The 15131-nt window shown below is 36.1% G+C and overlaps 1 protein-coding gene across 17 annotated transcripts; it reads right to left on the bottom strand.

Moving 5' to 3' along the window:
• Positions 1 to 1134: 1134 nt before the first annotated feature.
• LOC132606736 (uncharacterized) lies at positions 1135 to 5945 on the bottom strand. 17 transcript variants are annotated; one of them, XR_009570038.1, is made up of 9 exons: positions 5025 to 5939; positions 4199 to 4244; positions 3959 to 4069; positions 3623 to 3754; positions 3474 to 3553; positions 2666 to 2726; positions 2264 to 2310; positions 1980 to 2162; positions 1135 to 1698 (listed from the first exon to the last, which is right to left on the bottom strand). XR_009570038.1 is itself a non-coding variant. In XM_060320361.1 (3 exons), the coding sequence occupies exons 1-3, from the start codon at positions 3879 to 3881 to the stop codon at positions 2112 to 2114; spliced, it is 390 nt and encodes a 129-aa protein (XP_060176344.1). In that variant the 5' UTR covers positions 3882 to 3952; the 3' UTR covers positions 1135 to 2111. The 17 variants fall into 17 exon arrangements, 1 of the variants encoding a protein (XP_060176344.1); XR_009570036.1 differs by lacking the exon at positions 2264 to 2310 and having other exon boundaries at positions 4199 to 4254; positions 5025 to 5115; positions 5221 to 5938; XR_009570035.1 differs by lacking the exon at positions 2264 to 2310 and having other exon boundaries at positions 5025 to 5115; positions 5221 to 5937.
• Positions 5946 to 15131: the final 9186 nt, after the last annotated feature.

The raw sequence follows: 15131 nt of genomic DNA, 5'->3' as shown, positions 1-15131 counted from the left end.
TAACCTGGTTACAGAAAATTATGGCAAAAACCTTAAATAAAGTGCTGTGAGACTTCAATTCGAGAATTGTACTCTTTTGCAATGGATTAAAGTCTCACCAGCCAAGGTAGGAGTGGGCACCAGCAGCAACACTGAACGCACTAAAGGCTTCGATATGACAGTAAAAGATGAATTTTTCGGGCAACTTAAGAATTTTCAAATAATATGTTTCTCACCTTTTTGTTGTTTCGTCTTTTATTAAAGCAATACAAACATCAGATTTTTATACTAAATTCTTCTGATTGTGTACTATCATAGTCTTTATGTATACATATTAAGCAGTGAAACAATTAGCAAGTCAGGGATCATATTAAAAAGCCTTCTGAAACACATGCCCTGTGCACACACTTAGTACTCCCTCCACATAAAACAACCACCAACTTAAGGAAAAGAATAGCATATCCTTCAAACATAAACCCTTGAATCTCATATATAGAAGTTAGTATCTAGACAATGACTCCACCTTTTAAACACAATACCTCCTCATAGAGTTTTTGATATAGAAGCACACCTGCTAACATCAAGGCACCCATACATTATGTATAGTTATGCATAAATTTGTCTAAGAGTGAGAGACAGTGGAGAAACCTCCTTAACTAAATTCACTTACGGAAACATTATTTGACTAATACCAACTTTGATCTCTTAATGGATCATTGTAGGAGCACGCTTAATACCCTCGAGCCCATCAGACTCAATACTTTTTCGGACTCTAGTATATGGTACTGAACATTAAGTTATATAGAAACTATCAATAAGTGCAAGAGTAAGTACTTGTTATGTTGTTGACCAAAAATAAGGTACACTTATGTCGTTGATTCTAAAGCCAACTTAGTAACAGAGGACAATGGTTGAACTATATCCGTTAAAATATGTGTGCTATAAAGAAAGTTAATGTTGTTAGATAAGGTGCAACTCTATATTCGATGTGTACCTATGAGCTCTTTGTTTATTTGCTTGAACTTGAGAGTCTGTGAATTACAAAGCAAACTTATAAATGCTAAAAAAATTGATAATATGCAGCCCAAAGAAATGGGGCTTGAGGCTTAATGTGGAGGGAAAAGATAACAATTAACTGAAGATATAATCCACCACTGTCACCAGAATTCGAGGATCATAATGGATACAATTGTTTATTATAACTCAACTTCTTGTTGCCAATCTCTATTACAATAACAAATAAAGAATCAGGGAAAGGGGAAAAGAACCAAACAATGAGCAAGCAAATAACAAAACAAAAGGGGAAACAAAAAGATAACTGGGTTTTTTTTGGAAGTGCCATGTAACTTGGGCTATAGACCAGCTGTATATAAATACATAGATTAGAGCTAAGTAAAGAGTTTCCCAATTCATAATCATAAAGAAAATAAATATTTCGCGAAATAATTTGGCACACAAAAGCCATCTTTACTATTTAAAATTTCTTCATGATTCCACCATAAACTATTATAATGGGTAAATTACCTAACACATCTGGCAAAACTGCAGAGACAAAAAAAATCTTTTATAGTATCAATGTATATTAGATAAATTTGCACCTTTATTCACTTTAAACTGAAAGTCTAAACATATGATATATTACCTGTAGCTTCATCTAAATGAAATGATTCATTTGTATTACAGTACCTTTCTCCTCCTCTAATTTTGTAAGAGCAGCACCTGCAAAAATTAACTTATAGATTTAGAATGAAATCAGTTATTGAAAAGTTGAATTCATAATGATAGCAGTAAATACTGCAGAAACTTCGGATTAAGACAAGACCAATGATATTGCTAGGGAATTCAATAGCAACCAAGTCTAAATGTGTTCAACAGACAATGATTGCATCAGTAAGGTGAGCTGAAATATATCTTCAGCATAGTGGAGTCGCTTAAATTTTAACTTCACAGGCCTGCCAAAAGAAATTAAGAAAAAAGGGGAGAGGAAAAGAGAGCCAAACCAGTAGGCATCCATGCCTTGCGAATCACATCTCTATTTTTCTTGTTGCCAAGAGACACCTACAATGAGTAGAAGCTTTTTTTAATCCTTCTCATGATTATCCACTGGAAGCTTCTATACAAAACCTTCATGGCTAGCTTTGCCCAGCTCCGCCTGACGTGCAGCTAGCCTCTTTTGTTGTTCCCTGGCATAAAAAACATAAGCATGTATAATCCCAGTATAAAATTTCAATATGAGGAGAAATTTTCTCAAAATTAGGATAGAAATTCAATACAATCATCTAACCTAGGTTATGATCTTCAATGTATCATGTACTGAATAGCCGAATGGCCCTGAAAAGGAAGATAACTCTTCTACATTTTTTTTTCAATCAAACATAGATACATCTAAATAGTGACCATCTGAGATTTCAGATCCAAAAGGTTCCAATTTCAACAAAGTATAACACATCACCAACCTAAACCATCTAAGTTTGGCAGCAGAACAGTTCACCTACTTAGTGATGAAACTAATGGTATTTGCAGTTGTACCATTTACTGTGGTAGCAATACAAAATGTAGAATTCTTCTACTGCAGTAACATAATGTATACAAAGTACATGGGAAAAAATGTGACTCAAAGAGATAGCCTGTCATAGGGAAGTTAGGAACTTATCCAAAATAAGGGTAAGTCATCAGGAACCAATACCTCGATAGATAACTCTCTTTTAATAAGCATCTCGATACACAGCTCTTGGGAATTTTCAGATCTACAGTAGATGAATCCGTGTAAATACGAGTTCTTTCCTCTAGTAATGGCTACGAACTAAGTAATTTGAGCTGTCAAGGCTTTCAAACCAAGACTGGGAAAGCTCAATCAATAAAGATTAGTTTAGTGGAATGACTTAACGAAGCAAATCCTTTTTCGTACTCTAATAGACAAACCTTTACATGTATTAAAATGTGGTTCTAAATATAGAGGATTTGATATAAGAACATACAATATTCTACATCTATAGTAAGTTAACCAAAGTAAGTTGTTGCTCAATTAGGAGCTAATTTGTATTTCAACAGAACGAAAGTAAAAGACTTTGCCTTCTAAAGGCAGCATTAAACAACACATATGTTTCTCCATTGAAAAGGATGTTTTTTTTTCTATTCAGACTTATGGTCTAAGTAAGATATCTCCTCCATTAACTCTGCCCCTAAAGAAGAGAGCGCGTAAGAACAGAAAGAGAGAAGCTCAATAATCCCTACATAAAACTAAACTATAGTGCAATATATAACCATGTAACGACAAAAGACCACATTTTTACTTGCTCGGCTTACCTCTCCGACCTGCTTTAAAACATCATTAGTTTTTCTACTTGCTATCCTAGTATTTCCCCAAAGTACAAGAAAATCCTGTTTAAAAGAAGTTCTCTACAGAGTAAAAGAACAAACCTATCTTTTGTTAATTTCGAGGAGGATTGAATTTTTTAATGACAAAAAAAAAGAATACGAGTAGATGTAGGTACCATATTTTGCGGCAATCTAAGAAAGAGATGCCGACTATATCCAACCGCCAGGGCATATCCAGTAAGAATCTTGCAAAGCGCTAGGACAAAGATGGTCGATTCAGTTGCGGCAAAAGCAGAGAATTAAAAGGGAGTTAAGAATTGGATACCTCGTTTAGGAGAGGAGAATTGCCTCGTTTCTGCTTGTGCATCTGTCAACCATATGTAGTACCGCTGACTGCGCTGGCTCCAGCAATGATAGCCATGGATATGAATCGCGAAAGAGGGAACAATAATCTTTGCTGGGAGGAAGAAGAAGAAGAGACGAAGGCAATTCAGAAAAGATAAATAAGTTTCATGCTCATTTAGGCATGTCATATCTGCGGGCCTATGTCCTAGCTTTATATTAATATATAGATTAACACACATTTGGAATTAGGAAATTGACACCCGCTACACGAGCAATATTCCATTGTTAGAGAATATAAACAAATTAATGGGCACACCTCAAATCTTTATGAATGATTAGGGCCTAATAAATTCCAAACTTCATTCAGCCAAATTCAGAACCCTCTTTTTTTTTCTGCAGAACAAATGTGTGACTCTTCTTCCCCTAACTGAAAGAAAAACACCAATAGCTTAGAGTATGAGAACTCGAATTTACAGACTTTGAGGCTTTTAAAACAAAGACACCAAGGGCACAATTTATGAGAACAAAGCACAGAAATATAAAAGAAAGCCTGTACATTTTCGATCAGTTGCCGGGATCGCACTCTCTGATACAGTCCCTTCCTGCAACATCCTTAGATCAGACATTCTGATAAGTTTCAAGCATTTATCGCAAAACAATTTTTATTATTTTTTTAAGAGGCGGCACGTATGTCCATGTGTTGCTCTGCGGTATAAAATGAGAAAGCAGCAGTTTTAAGTGATTGATTGTAAAGAATTATTGACAATAATTATGTCTGTTTGGGGGCATCCATTAAAAGAAAAAATTGACAACAATTGGAGTTTTTCATTACCCTCTCTTAACTGCATAATAAACAATGACTGGGAAGATCAAAAATCAAATAATTGAGAGAGAAAGGCAAAAGAAAAGGAAAAGACATATCTTTTCTTGGTCCACAAGAGAGGTTCCACATTATCTTTTCTTAAATCACACATGACGACGTAGCATTAAGCATACCGGTAAGTGTATTTTTTGTCTCATATATTGTCTTGCCTCCATTTTCAAGGTACAGAACATTAATGTCAATTTTCTCTTTTCAACTTTCATAAGATATATATATATATATATATATATATATATATATATATATATATGAAAAATTGAGAATAGCGCATCACCAAGTTTATATTACAGATTCAAAACATGTTCTTTTATCAGCATCTGCAAATTTTGTAATTTCTCACAAGTCATATTTTCAAAAAAATTATGCTAAAGCTCCAGTTTTTTCGCCTCCATTTTTTTTTTTCAAGTTATTTTATTTTCACGGTAATTGTCCAACTGAACGACATAGGTGCATGAACTTGGTTGGTGAAAAATGAAGGGAATTTTAGCCGTTTCAATACCTGGAAGAGCAGAGACCGTCTTCAAGGACTTATGCTTGTCTCTGACATCTTGTGTGAAGAAGTAACTGTTTTCTTTGTTTCTGCTAAACTCCTATATGAGAACCCAAAATCTTCTATTACAATTTAAATCTAATAAGAGAAGGCCAGGAAACAAATTGCAAAAAAATACAAAGGAAAGGGATATAATGACACATACAAACAAGAATTGCAGGGTGCGAATGGCACCACAATATCTGTTTTGCAGAATGAGAAGAAGTTAATCTGTTCTTCTTCCTTTGATTTACCACTTAGTTTCATATATATCATGGTAATATTTTCTTTTCCTTCAATTTTAGCAGAGTAAAGTGAAAAATAAAGCCCAAAACAACCAATCAATTCTTTCCTAAATAAAAGGTAAAAAATAGTATGAACAATCAAACATAGCATGACCGAAAGATGAAACACCAAGTAAACATTAAGGGAACAACTATACAATGGGAACAGAACTTCTCTCTGGCGAGTGAAAATAAAATACTATACTCCAAAAGAGAAGACAAAGAAGAGGAGAAGAGGAACGCGTTGAAGGAAATTTAACTGGAAGAGAAAGATAAGTATGGCAATTAAGAGAGCGACTGTTACAGAAGGGATTCTAAGAGAAGAAGAGGTTTTTTTTCCTCCCTTTTTGAATTGTTTCCAGAAGAATTTCATATTGTCTTCCACTATCAATCTAAACAATATCACAACATACGAAGAGATTGGGACTAATCAAAATGGATTTAAGTTTTAATTTATAGATTTCAGTAAAAATATTCAAGGGACCTATGTGATTTGTATAATATAACTGGTTCTACATAAGAACTGGATAATTGACATTACCGTTATCAAAAAAGTATTATAATTGACAACAACTTTATCAAACAAAATTATATATAATTGACCTCAAACTACCTCGACACCGAATATAATTGATTGAATAAATAAAATTCAAAGTCTTTATAATATCAAATAAAAATAGACTAAGTTTCTAGGAAGATTTAAGCTGTGGTGACAAAAAAGTCTGATAATTAGAAATGGTGTCAAACTTGTCTTAAAAATGTGATTAACTTAAATTTCCCTCGAATTACAATTTTTAAAACTTATAATCTTTTACAAAATACACAAAAGCCCATACACATTATACAAAAACTTCTTCCAACCCACACACATTATACAAAAACTCCTTCCAACCCCAACCCACTTCCCCCATGACCCACTTCGTTTTATTTCAAAAAAAAAAAAGAGCAGTTCATTCTTCAGTTCATCTCATCTCTCTCTCTCTCTTTCCGTTGCTGCTGTTCAAACCGGCGATCAGTGACCACCATTGTTGTTGCTCGTTCCTCTCTCTCCATTGCTGCTGCTGCTGCTCATTTTTCTCTCTCTCCATTGTTGTTGCTTGTCTATTCATTCTCAGGTAAACTTTTTTTTTCACTTGGTTCAAAAGTTAGGGTTTTGAAATCAGAGTATGAAAATGATGATTTTGGTTAGAGAAGATGAAGAAGAGCATGGGTTTTTCTTGAATGTTGTTTGTTTTGTTGTAGTTTCGTGTATTTGTTACACTTGTTGGGGTTTGTGAGTTTGTAAATAGTGGTTGTGGTTGTGAAATTATGGTATTTGGTGCTGTTTTTGTTCTTTTTCTCCTTGTTATTTCGAAAAAAAAGGCTTGCAATTTTGTTGATGTTTTCCAACAACTGAGGTTACCTGTTGCAGCAAATTCAGCACTTGTTTGACAGTTGCAAACATCTGCTGAGGTTGCATGGTTTTGGTGTATTTTGTTTAAGTTGTGAGTGAGATTTGTGATGGTTGTGTGTTTGTAGTGAAATATAGATGATGTTTTGTAGTTAAATTTAGATGTTTTTGCTGTTGTTGTTGCTGTCATGCTATGGTTTAGGAAAAGGTTTGATTTTATCCAACAACTGCTGGATAAAATCAAAACAATTGTTGAGGTTTTTGCAGCAACTGAAGCAGTTGTTGTAGCATATTAACAAGCTGTTGTAAAAAATCAAAACAGTTGCTAAGCTGTTGCAACTGTTTTTCTATTTCCAACAGATTAAGATTCTGCTGCAACAAGTAATAAGTTGTTGCAACAACTTCGTATTTTGTTGCAACATATTATTAATCTGTTGCAACAACTGATTACTTGTTGCAACATATTCCTTTTCCCTTTTTACTTTGAATGTTGCACTAACCAATTAAAACGTTTTTTCTATCTTTTGTGTGTAGATAAAATGTCTCCAGTTAAAAGAAAAGGAGAGAAACCAACTGAGGGAGAAAGTAGTAAAAGAGCTAAGGTGCAAACACCATTAGATAAACTTGTGATTGTTATTTGTCAATCAACAAATGAGGAAAGAGTTAGTGAAATTGGGGCTTCAAAAAGAGAGGAACCCTACGAAACCTCTGTTGGGCATGAAGAAGAAAGTGATAAAAATGAACAAAGTGAAGAAACTAGAGAAGAAAGTGAAAAAGATGATGAAAAATCTGCTGAAGGAGATGAAGAAAATGCTGAAGGAGATGAAGAAGAAGGAGATGAAAAAGAAGTAAGTGAAGAAGAAGGGGATGAAGGAGGTGAAAAAGAAGTAGAAACTGAAAATGGTAATGAAGAAGAAGAAGAAGAATCAACAAATCAGATCTTGGCTGAGTTAAGAAGAAAAAGGAAACATAATGTGGATGCCAATCTTGTTGAGTCTTCTAGTATTGCCATAGATCCCAATAGACCTTCGATTGAGGAGGTCGTCAAGAGTTTCAGCATTGAAAAGTACGGCGTGACGATGCCGCTGAATGAAAATAAGGATTTGTCTGGTGATTTTGTGGTTAGATCAACCATGGGGAAGGGCTTTGACACCTTCAGGGGCATTCTCCGGCAGCAGGGGTTGGAGAATTTCTTTAGGGCTAGCTGCTTTGGGCTCTATTTAGATTTGCCTGAAGATACCAGTGCCCGATTTCAAATGACAATGGTTTCTGAGCTTTTGAAGCGTAAGATTATTTGTGATAGAAAGGATGAGATTTGGTTCAATTACTGTGGCATGCCGGTTTGCTTTGGCATGAAGGAGTTTGCCATAGTTACCGGATTGAGATGTTATCCTTATGAGCCTCTTCCTACTGCTGTATTAACCAAGCCAGCCCGGATGCCCAAGGCAGACAAGAAAGCGAAAGGTTCCAAAGCTAAGAATAATGTCTCTTTGGTAAACTTAGTGGGAAGGAGCTACACTCAAAAGAAATTATTGCAATACTTGGAGTCCAAAACTTTCTCAAAAAAGCACAAGGAGGCACTGTGCTTAGTTTGGTTTGTGCATAGTTTTCTTTAGGCAAGAGACGTAAACTACAACATACCGCTTGGATTAATTAAACTTGCTGAGGACTATGATGCCTTCAACAACTATGCCTGGGGTTTTCAAAGCTTTAGCTTGACTGTTGAATATTTGATGAAGGATTTGAAGCCAACGGGGAAGACACAAAACCTATATGGCTTCCCTTGGGCTTTTATGGTAAATTTTCTTTAATGTTTTACCTTTTTTTTTTTTTTTATGTCAATCACTATTTTGATTTTTGATGGCATCTTTTTTTTCTAGGCTTGGGCATTTGAAGTCATTCCTCACCTCAGGCATCAAGTCAAGGAATACTCCAAAGAAGTTACCTATCCAAGAATTCTTAGATGACTCACTGCCAGGAACAACACAAAATTGAGTGTTGACCTTTTCAACCCCCCTAAGGAAGTTGTAAGCATTAGAACACAACAGATGACTAGGTGTTGCAACAACTTTTATAATCTGTTGCAACAACACATTCATCTGTTACAACAAGTTATGCATCTGTTGGACAATGTCCAACAGATAATTAACCTGTTGCAACAAGTTACCCAACAGATGAATCTGTTATAACATGCAACTAGTTTTTTACAACAGATGAGTAACCTGCTGAAACAAGTTACCCATCTGTTGGAAAATGTCCAACAGATGATAAACCTGCTGCAACAAGTTGACAATCTGTTGGACAATTTCCAACAAGTACCACAGTTGTTGCAACATATCACTTTATTTACTAATTTGATAACTTCTGAATCTGTTACAGTAAGTTTTTACAACAAGTACAATAATCTGTTGCAACAAATTACTAATCTGTTGTACAATATCCAACAGATGAGAAACCTGCTGTAACAAGTTACCCATCTGTTGGAAATTTTCCAACAGATGAGATACCTACTGCAACAAGTTACCTATCTGTTGGACATTGCCCAACAGATGTGTAACCTTTTGCAACAACCTGTTAACTTGTTTTAAATAGGTTTTGCTTTTTATGATTTAGCACCATTATGATATATCTACTTTTTTGTTGTAGGTTGTGAACCCATGGCTTGTCCCAACAATAAGAGAGTTGGAGATGCCATGCCTTGTCACCTTTGTGCCCATAGAATCTGTGCCTGACAGACTGATTAATGGGTTCAAAGGGGAATTGGCTGGAGTGACAGCCATCACTAGGGTTGATGATGTTGTAGCTGGTGGTGGTGGTGATGTTGCTGGTGGTCATGTTGTTGTTGGTGCTGGTGGTGATGTTGTTGTTGATGTTGTTGGTGGTGTTGATGTTGTTGGTGGTGGTGTTCAGCCTGTTGATGTTGTTGTTGTTGGTGGTGGTGATGATGTCCCAGCAAGTATTGCTGGGGAAAAATTAAGAGATGATGATGCTAATATTGGTGGATTTACCCCAGTTCCTAGATTGAGTGATTTTTCCGGATTTGGTGGTAATTTTAGTAGTGGTGGATTGAGTGGTAGAAGATTTGTTGATGTTGGTGCCGATACTTCTAAGGTCCCCTCATGTGCTTGTGAGTGCACCACTTGTAAGGACAAAATGGATAATTTGATTAGAAGGGTGGAGGAATTGGTGCAGGCCCAAGAAGCCACAAACACTTCTATGTAGAGGTTGATATCCAAGAGGGGTATCAAACCATCAAAGAATCTTTCCTCACCTTATACTCTTGTTCATGCTCGGAGGAGGGGCAAAGCAATTGCCAAGGCACTTGCATCAGTTAGATCAAGAAGATCTGTTGCTACTCCTAGTAAGTCAATTGAGACTCCTCTTCTTGATGTTGGGTCAAAAGTGCTAAAAAAGGTGGACATTTTCAAGCCTGTACATGCCCAAAGAAAGAAAAAGGTTGAGACTGCAATCAAGTCCAAAAAGAGTGGGAGAACCATGTACTCAATGCATGAATTTGGAGCAGCAGACTTCAAGGCTCTGACAAGCATGGAAATATGGTGGGAGGATTGGGTAAGTTTCAACACTTGTATATATCTATCTAATTCAGTATGTTGTTGCAAAAAGTAGATAATCTATTGCCACAAGTTAACTAATTGTTGCAACAGTTCATTTATTTTGTTGAATCTGCTGGTGCAAAGAGGGTTTTAACAGTGATGAATATTAATGCCACACATTTTGTCACTCTCGAGTTCATGATTGAAGAGGGAGTGGTAAATGTGTATGACTGCAACGTTCCTGTCTATGAAGAATCTGATTTCTTTTGTTTCATGGAGCCGGTAATGGAATTGTGGCCCAAGTTATTGCAACAGAGTGGAATGTTCGCACACTTGCCTGCAAAGTTACTCAATGAATCGTGGGAATTCAATAGGCTACAGAATCTCCCCCGCAATGTCACTGGTAAGGCATGTGGTTCGTGGTCAATTGCTTTTATGGTGGCTTTACTTACCGACACAACTGTGACAAAACCCGAAAGTCTAATCAGCGACAACTCTGTAGGGAGGATGCAATGGAGATGGGCATTAGGTGTCATTGAAAAGGTGTTGGAGCCCTAAGATGGGTTGATAAACAATTCATTGATTTTGCGTTTTTTGGAGCCAAAATGTGGTCTGTTGAACAATTTAAGTATATATTAGGAGTTTTTTTTTATGACATTATGTAATTTAAGTATATATTAGGTGTTCAGTACTTTTCTAAGACATTTTGTTAAGTATATATTAGGTGTTCAGTACTTTTCTAAGACATTTTGTTAAGTATATATTAGGTGTTCATTATTTAAGTTGTGTTCAATACATTATGTTCAGTGGTTTCAGTAGTTTTAAACAAGTCACAAAATCTAACAGCTGTTGAAGAAGCTGCAACGACTGACCCATCTGTTGCAACAAGTTTTTAATATGTTGCAACGGATGAGTAAGTTGTTGCAACAGATGGTTCAGTTGTTGCAGCATATGGGTCAGTTGTTGCGACAAATCTAACTGATGTTGAAGAAGTTGCAACAAGTTCATAATCTGTTGCAACAACTTTGTCATCTGTTGCAATAGATGAGTAAGTTGTTGCAACAAGTTTGTAAATTGTGGCAACAGATGATTCAGTTGTTGCAACATATGGGTCAGTTGTTGCGACAAATCTAACTGATGTTGAAGAAGTTTCAACAAGTTGATAATCTGTTGCAACAAGTTTGTGATCTGTTGCAACAGATGAGTAAGTTGTTGCAACAAGTTTGTAAATTGTTGCAACAGATGGTTCAGTTGTTGCAACATATGGGTCAGTTGTTGCGACAAATCTAACTGATGTTGAAGAAGTTGCAACAAGTTGATAATCTGTTGCAACAAGTTTGTGATCTGTTGCAACAGATGAGTCAGTTGTTGCAACAAATCTTTCAATTGTTGAAGAAATTGCAACAACTAACCCATCTGTTGCAACAAGTTTGTAATTTGTTGCAACAGAATGGTTAGTTGTTGCAACAAGTTACTAATATGTTGCAACAGATTGGTTAGTTGTTGCAACAAGTTACTAATATGTTGCAACAAGTGCATTATCTGTTGTAACGGATGAGTAACCTGTTTAAAAGCTTCACATTTAGTAAACAATAAGTATCATTGGTTTTCGTTGTTTACACCTAAATATGGGTGAATCAAGTAGTTCTCATCAAATTACACCAACGATCGCTCGACTTGGGAAGTATACGCTTAGTTGATCATATGTCCTGACTCAGAATACCATCAAATTGGTTAGAAACATTTAATAAACAATAAATATCATTGGATTTTCGCTGTTTACACCTAAATATGAGTGAATCAATTAGTTCTCATCAAATTACACCAACGATCGCTCGATTTGGGAAGTATACGCTTAGTTGATCATATGTCCTGACTCAGGATACCATCAAATTGGTTAGGAACATTTAGTAAACAATAAATATCATTGGATTTTCGATGTTTACACCTAAATATGAGTGAATCAATTAGTTCTCAGCAAATTACACCAACGATCGCTCGATTTGGGAAGTATACGCTTAGTTGATCATATGTCCTGACTCAGGATACCATCAAATTGGTTAGGAACATTTAGTAAACAATAAATATCATTGGATTTTCGTTGTTTACACCTAAATATGGGTAAATCAAGTAGTTCTCATCAAATTACACCAATGATCGCTCGATTTGGGAAGTATACGCTTAGTTGATCATATGTCCTGACTCAGGATACCATCAAATTGGTTAGGAACATTTAGTAAACAATAAATATCATTGGTTTTCGTTGTTTACACCTAAATATGGATGAATCAAGTAGTTCTCATCAAATTACACCAACGATTGCTCGATTTGGGAAGTATACGCTTAGAATTTCCCATCAAATCAATGAAATTACCGTCTAATCCATTAAGGATGTTAGTAGATATATATATTGATCACTAAATATCATTGAATTCCTTTGTTTAACACTAAATATCATTGGTTCCCTCTGTTAATAACTAAACATATGTGACTTATATCCTAGTTGTTGCAACAATTTCATGATCTGTTGCAGCAATTACATAATCTGCTGCAACAATTGCATAATCTGTTGCAGCAATTACATAATCTGCTGCAACAATTGCATAATCTGTTGCAGCAATTACATAATCTGCTGCAACAATTGCATAATCTGTTGCAGCAGTAGCATAACCTGTTGCAACAAGTACATAATCTATTGCAGCAATTATTTAACCTGTTGCAACAAGTACATAATCTGTTGCAGCAGGTAACATAGCTGTTGAACACGTCATATCACTTGTTGGATGAAACAACTCATTCTATTTGTTGGATGAAACAAGTTAAGGACTTTCTGCAACAACTCATTCCATTTGTTCTAAAAACTCAAAACACTATAGGAACTTACTGTAACAAGTCATGTCACTTGTTGGAAAACCAAGTTAAGTTAGTTGCTGCAAAAAGTACATAATCTGGTTGGCAAAATCCCAACAAGTTACACAGCTGTTGCAACAGAATTTTTACTTGGTGAAAACTGTTCAGAAATTGCAAAACCACAGAACATACATTGGTGATTTGAGCAAGATCAACATATCATTTAAACCAATTTTACTAACAGAAACAACATAAAAATGTCATAAAGTCCAATTTCACAAACACAAAAAATAGTAATTATTATTACAAGACATTGCAAATTTAACAACTAGGGAACAATTCGGTTTGGGCATGTAGTTTTTTTATGGCCAGTTGTTTTGCATATGGAGCATTTGTTTTTCCTCGTTACAAGTGATTCCCCTATTCCACGCCTCCTCTTTGTCCGTCTTTTTCCCGGTTTGCTCGGATCAACATGTGGAGGAGGTATTTCTCTCTCTAAAATCTCCATAGGAACTTCCCAAGATTCTTCAGAAGGCACAGGATTCATTTCCTCATAGTATGCAATTATGTAATTCTCCACTCTGTAATATGGAGATGAGTAGTCATAAATCCGCCTTCCAAAATCTTTACCATATTGGACTCGAAGCGCTGCCATAGCATGTGGGCAAGGTATTTTGTCCAGGTCAAAAACTCTACAAGTACAAGATCTTCTTTGCAGATCGACTGTTGCAACTGAATCGTGGCCGATGACGCTGAACTTGTAGTTGGCAATTTGATGGGCCAATAACTTATTACCCAAGTTGACAAATTTTGATATTTTGTTTTTCATTAAGGGAACAAAGATGGTTGGTGAGTCGATGAACTCCATACGCCTCTCATGAAATTTCTCAGTAAACCTCCTGTTTATGGAATCAAATAGAGCAGTAATGGGAAATTCTCTTTCAACATTGAACATTGAGTTTACCGACTCAGCAGCGTTTGTCGTCATAAAATCATACCTGACAAAACAAACATATTAGTGTTGGAACATGTGGCTGAGGCTCAGCTGTGTCAAAAATCACAACAAGTACAATATCTGCCGCAAAAGGTTACCTATTAGTTGCAGCAGATACGTTACTTGTTGGAAACCAAAATGTGAAAATACCTATTTTCGGGGCAGAATGCCCTGCTCCATCTGTGGAATCCAGCAGGTTCAAGATGTTCGGCGGCCCCAGGAACCAAATCTCTGATTTGATTGAAATGGTCATTGAAGACATCAATATTGTACGCTTTTGCTGCTTTATAAAATTGAGATACGACCGCCCCATTGTGAAACGTGGTTCTCAGATTTTCCCCTAGGTGCCTCATGCAAAAACCATAATGACATGTAGGGAAGACAATTGAAACCGTCTTTTTGATACTTTGATGTCTATCGGAAATTATGCACAACTCAGGGGTATCCTCTATATAGCTTCTCATTTGTTCAAAAAAATATTTGTACGAAGCATCACACTCCTTGTCCACCACACAAAATGCCACTGGAAAAATATGATTCTCCGCATCTTGTGCAACTGCTGACAACAACACTCCTTCATACTTTCTCCTCAAGAATGTCCCATCGACAGCTATGACTTTTTTCATTTGCGCAAAACCAAGCATCCAAGCCTTATAGGCTACAAAAAAGTACTTGAACTTCCCATTTTCATCAACCTTCAATGCCGTCTTACTTCCTGGATTTGCAGAACGAAGCATATAACGGTACGCATCAAGCACCGCATACCCGTGCTCATGTGTCCCCCTTGTCAAAGCCTTTGCAATCTCCATGCCCTTCCAAACCTTCCAATAACTTACCTTACAACCCAAATCTGTACGGATTGATTGACTCATATCTTTTGTAGATGGGCCTCTACCGTAAGGAAACTTATCTTTGAAGTATTCACCAATGACTTTCGCAGTAGCGTGTGGATTATGACTCGTAATGTGCTCAGAACCACATGTGTGATGCTTTATGTAAGTTCTG

Source organism: Lycium barbarum, chromosome 8, assembly GCF_019175385.1.
Source record: "Lycium barbarum isolate Lr01 chromosome 8, ASM1917538v2, whole genome shotgun sequence".
NCBI lineage: Eukaryota > Viridiplantae > Streptophyta > Magnoliopsida > Solanales > Solanaceae > Lycium > Lycium barbarum.
Note: the sequence above shows the minus strand (reverse complement) of the source record. Positions and strands in the feature narration are given on the sequence as shown.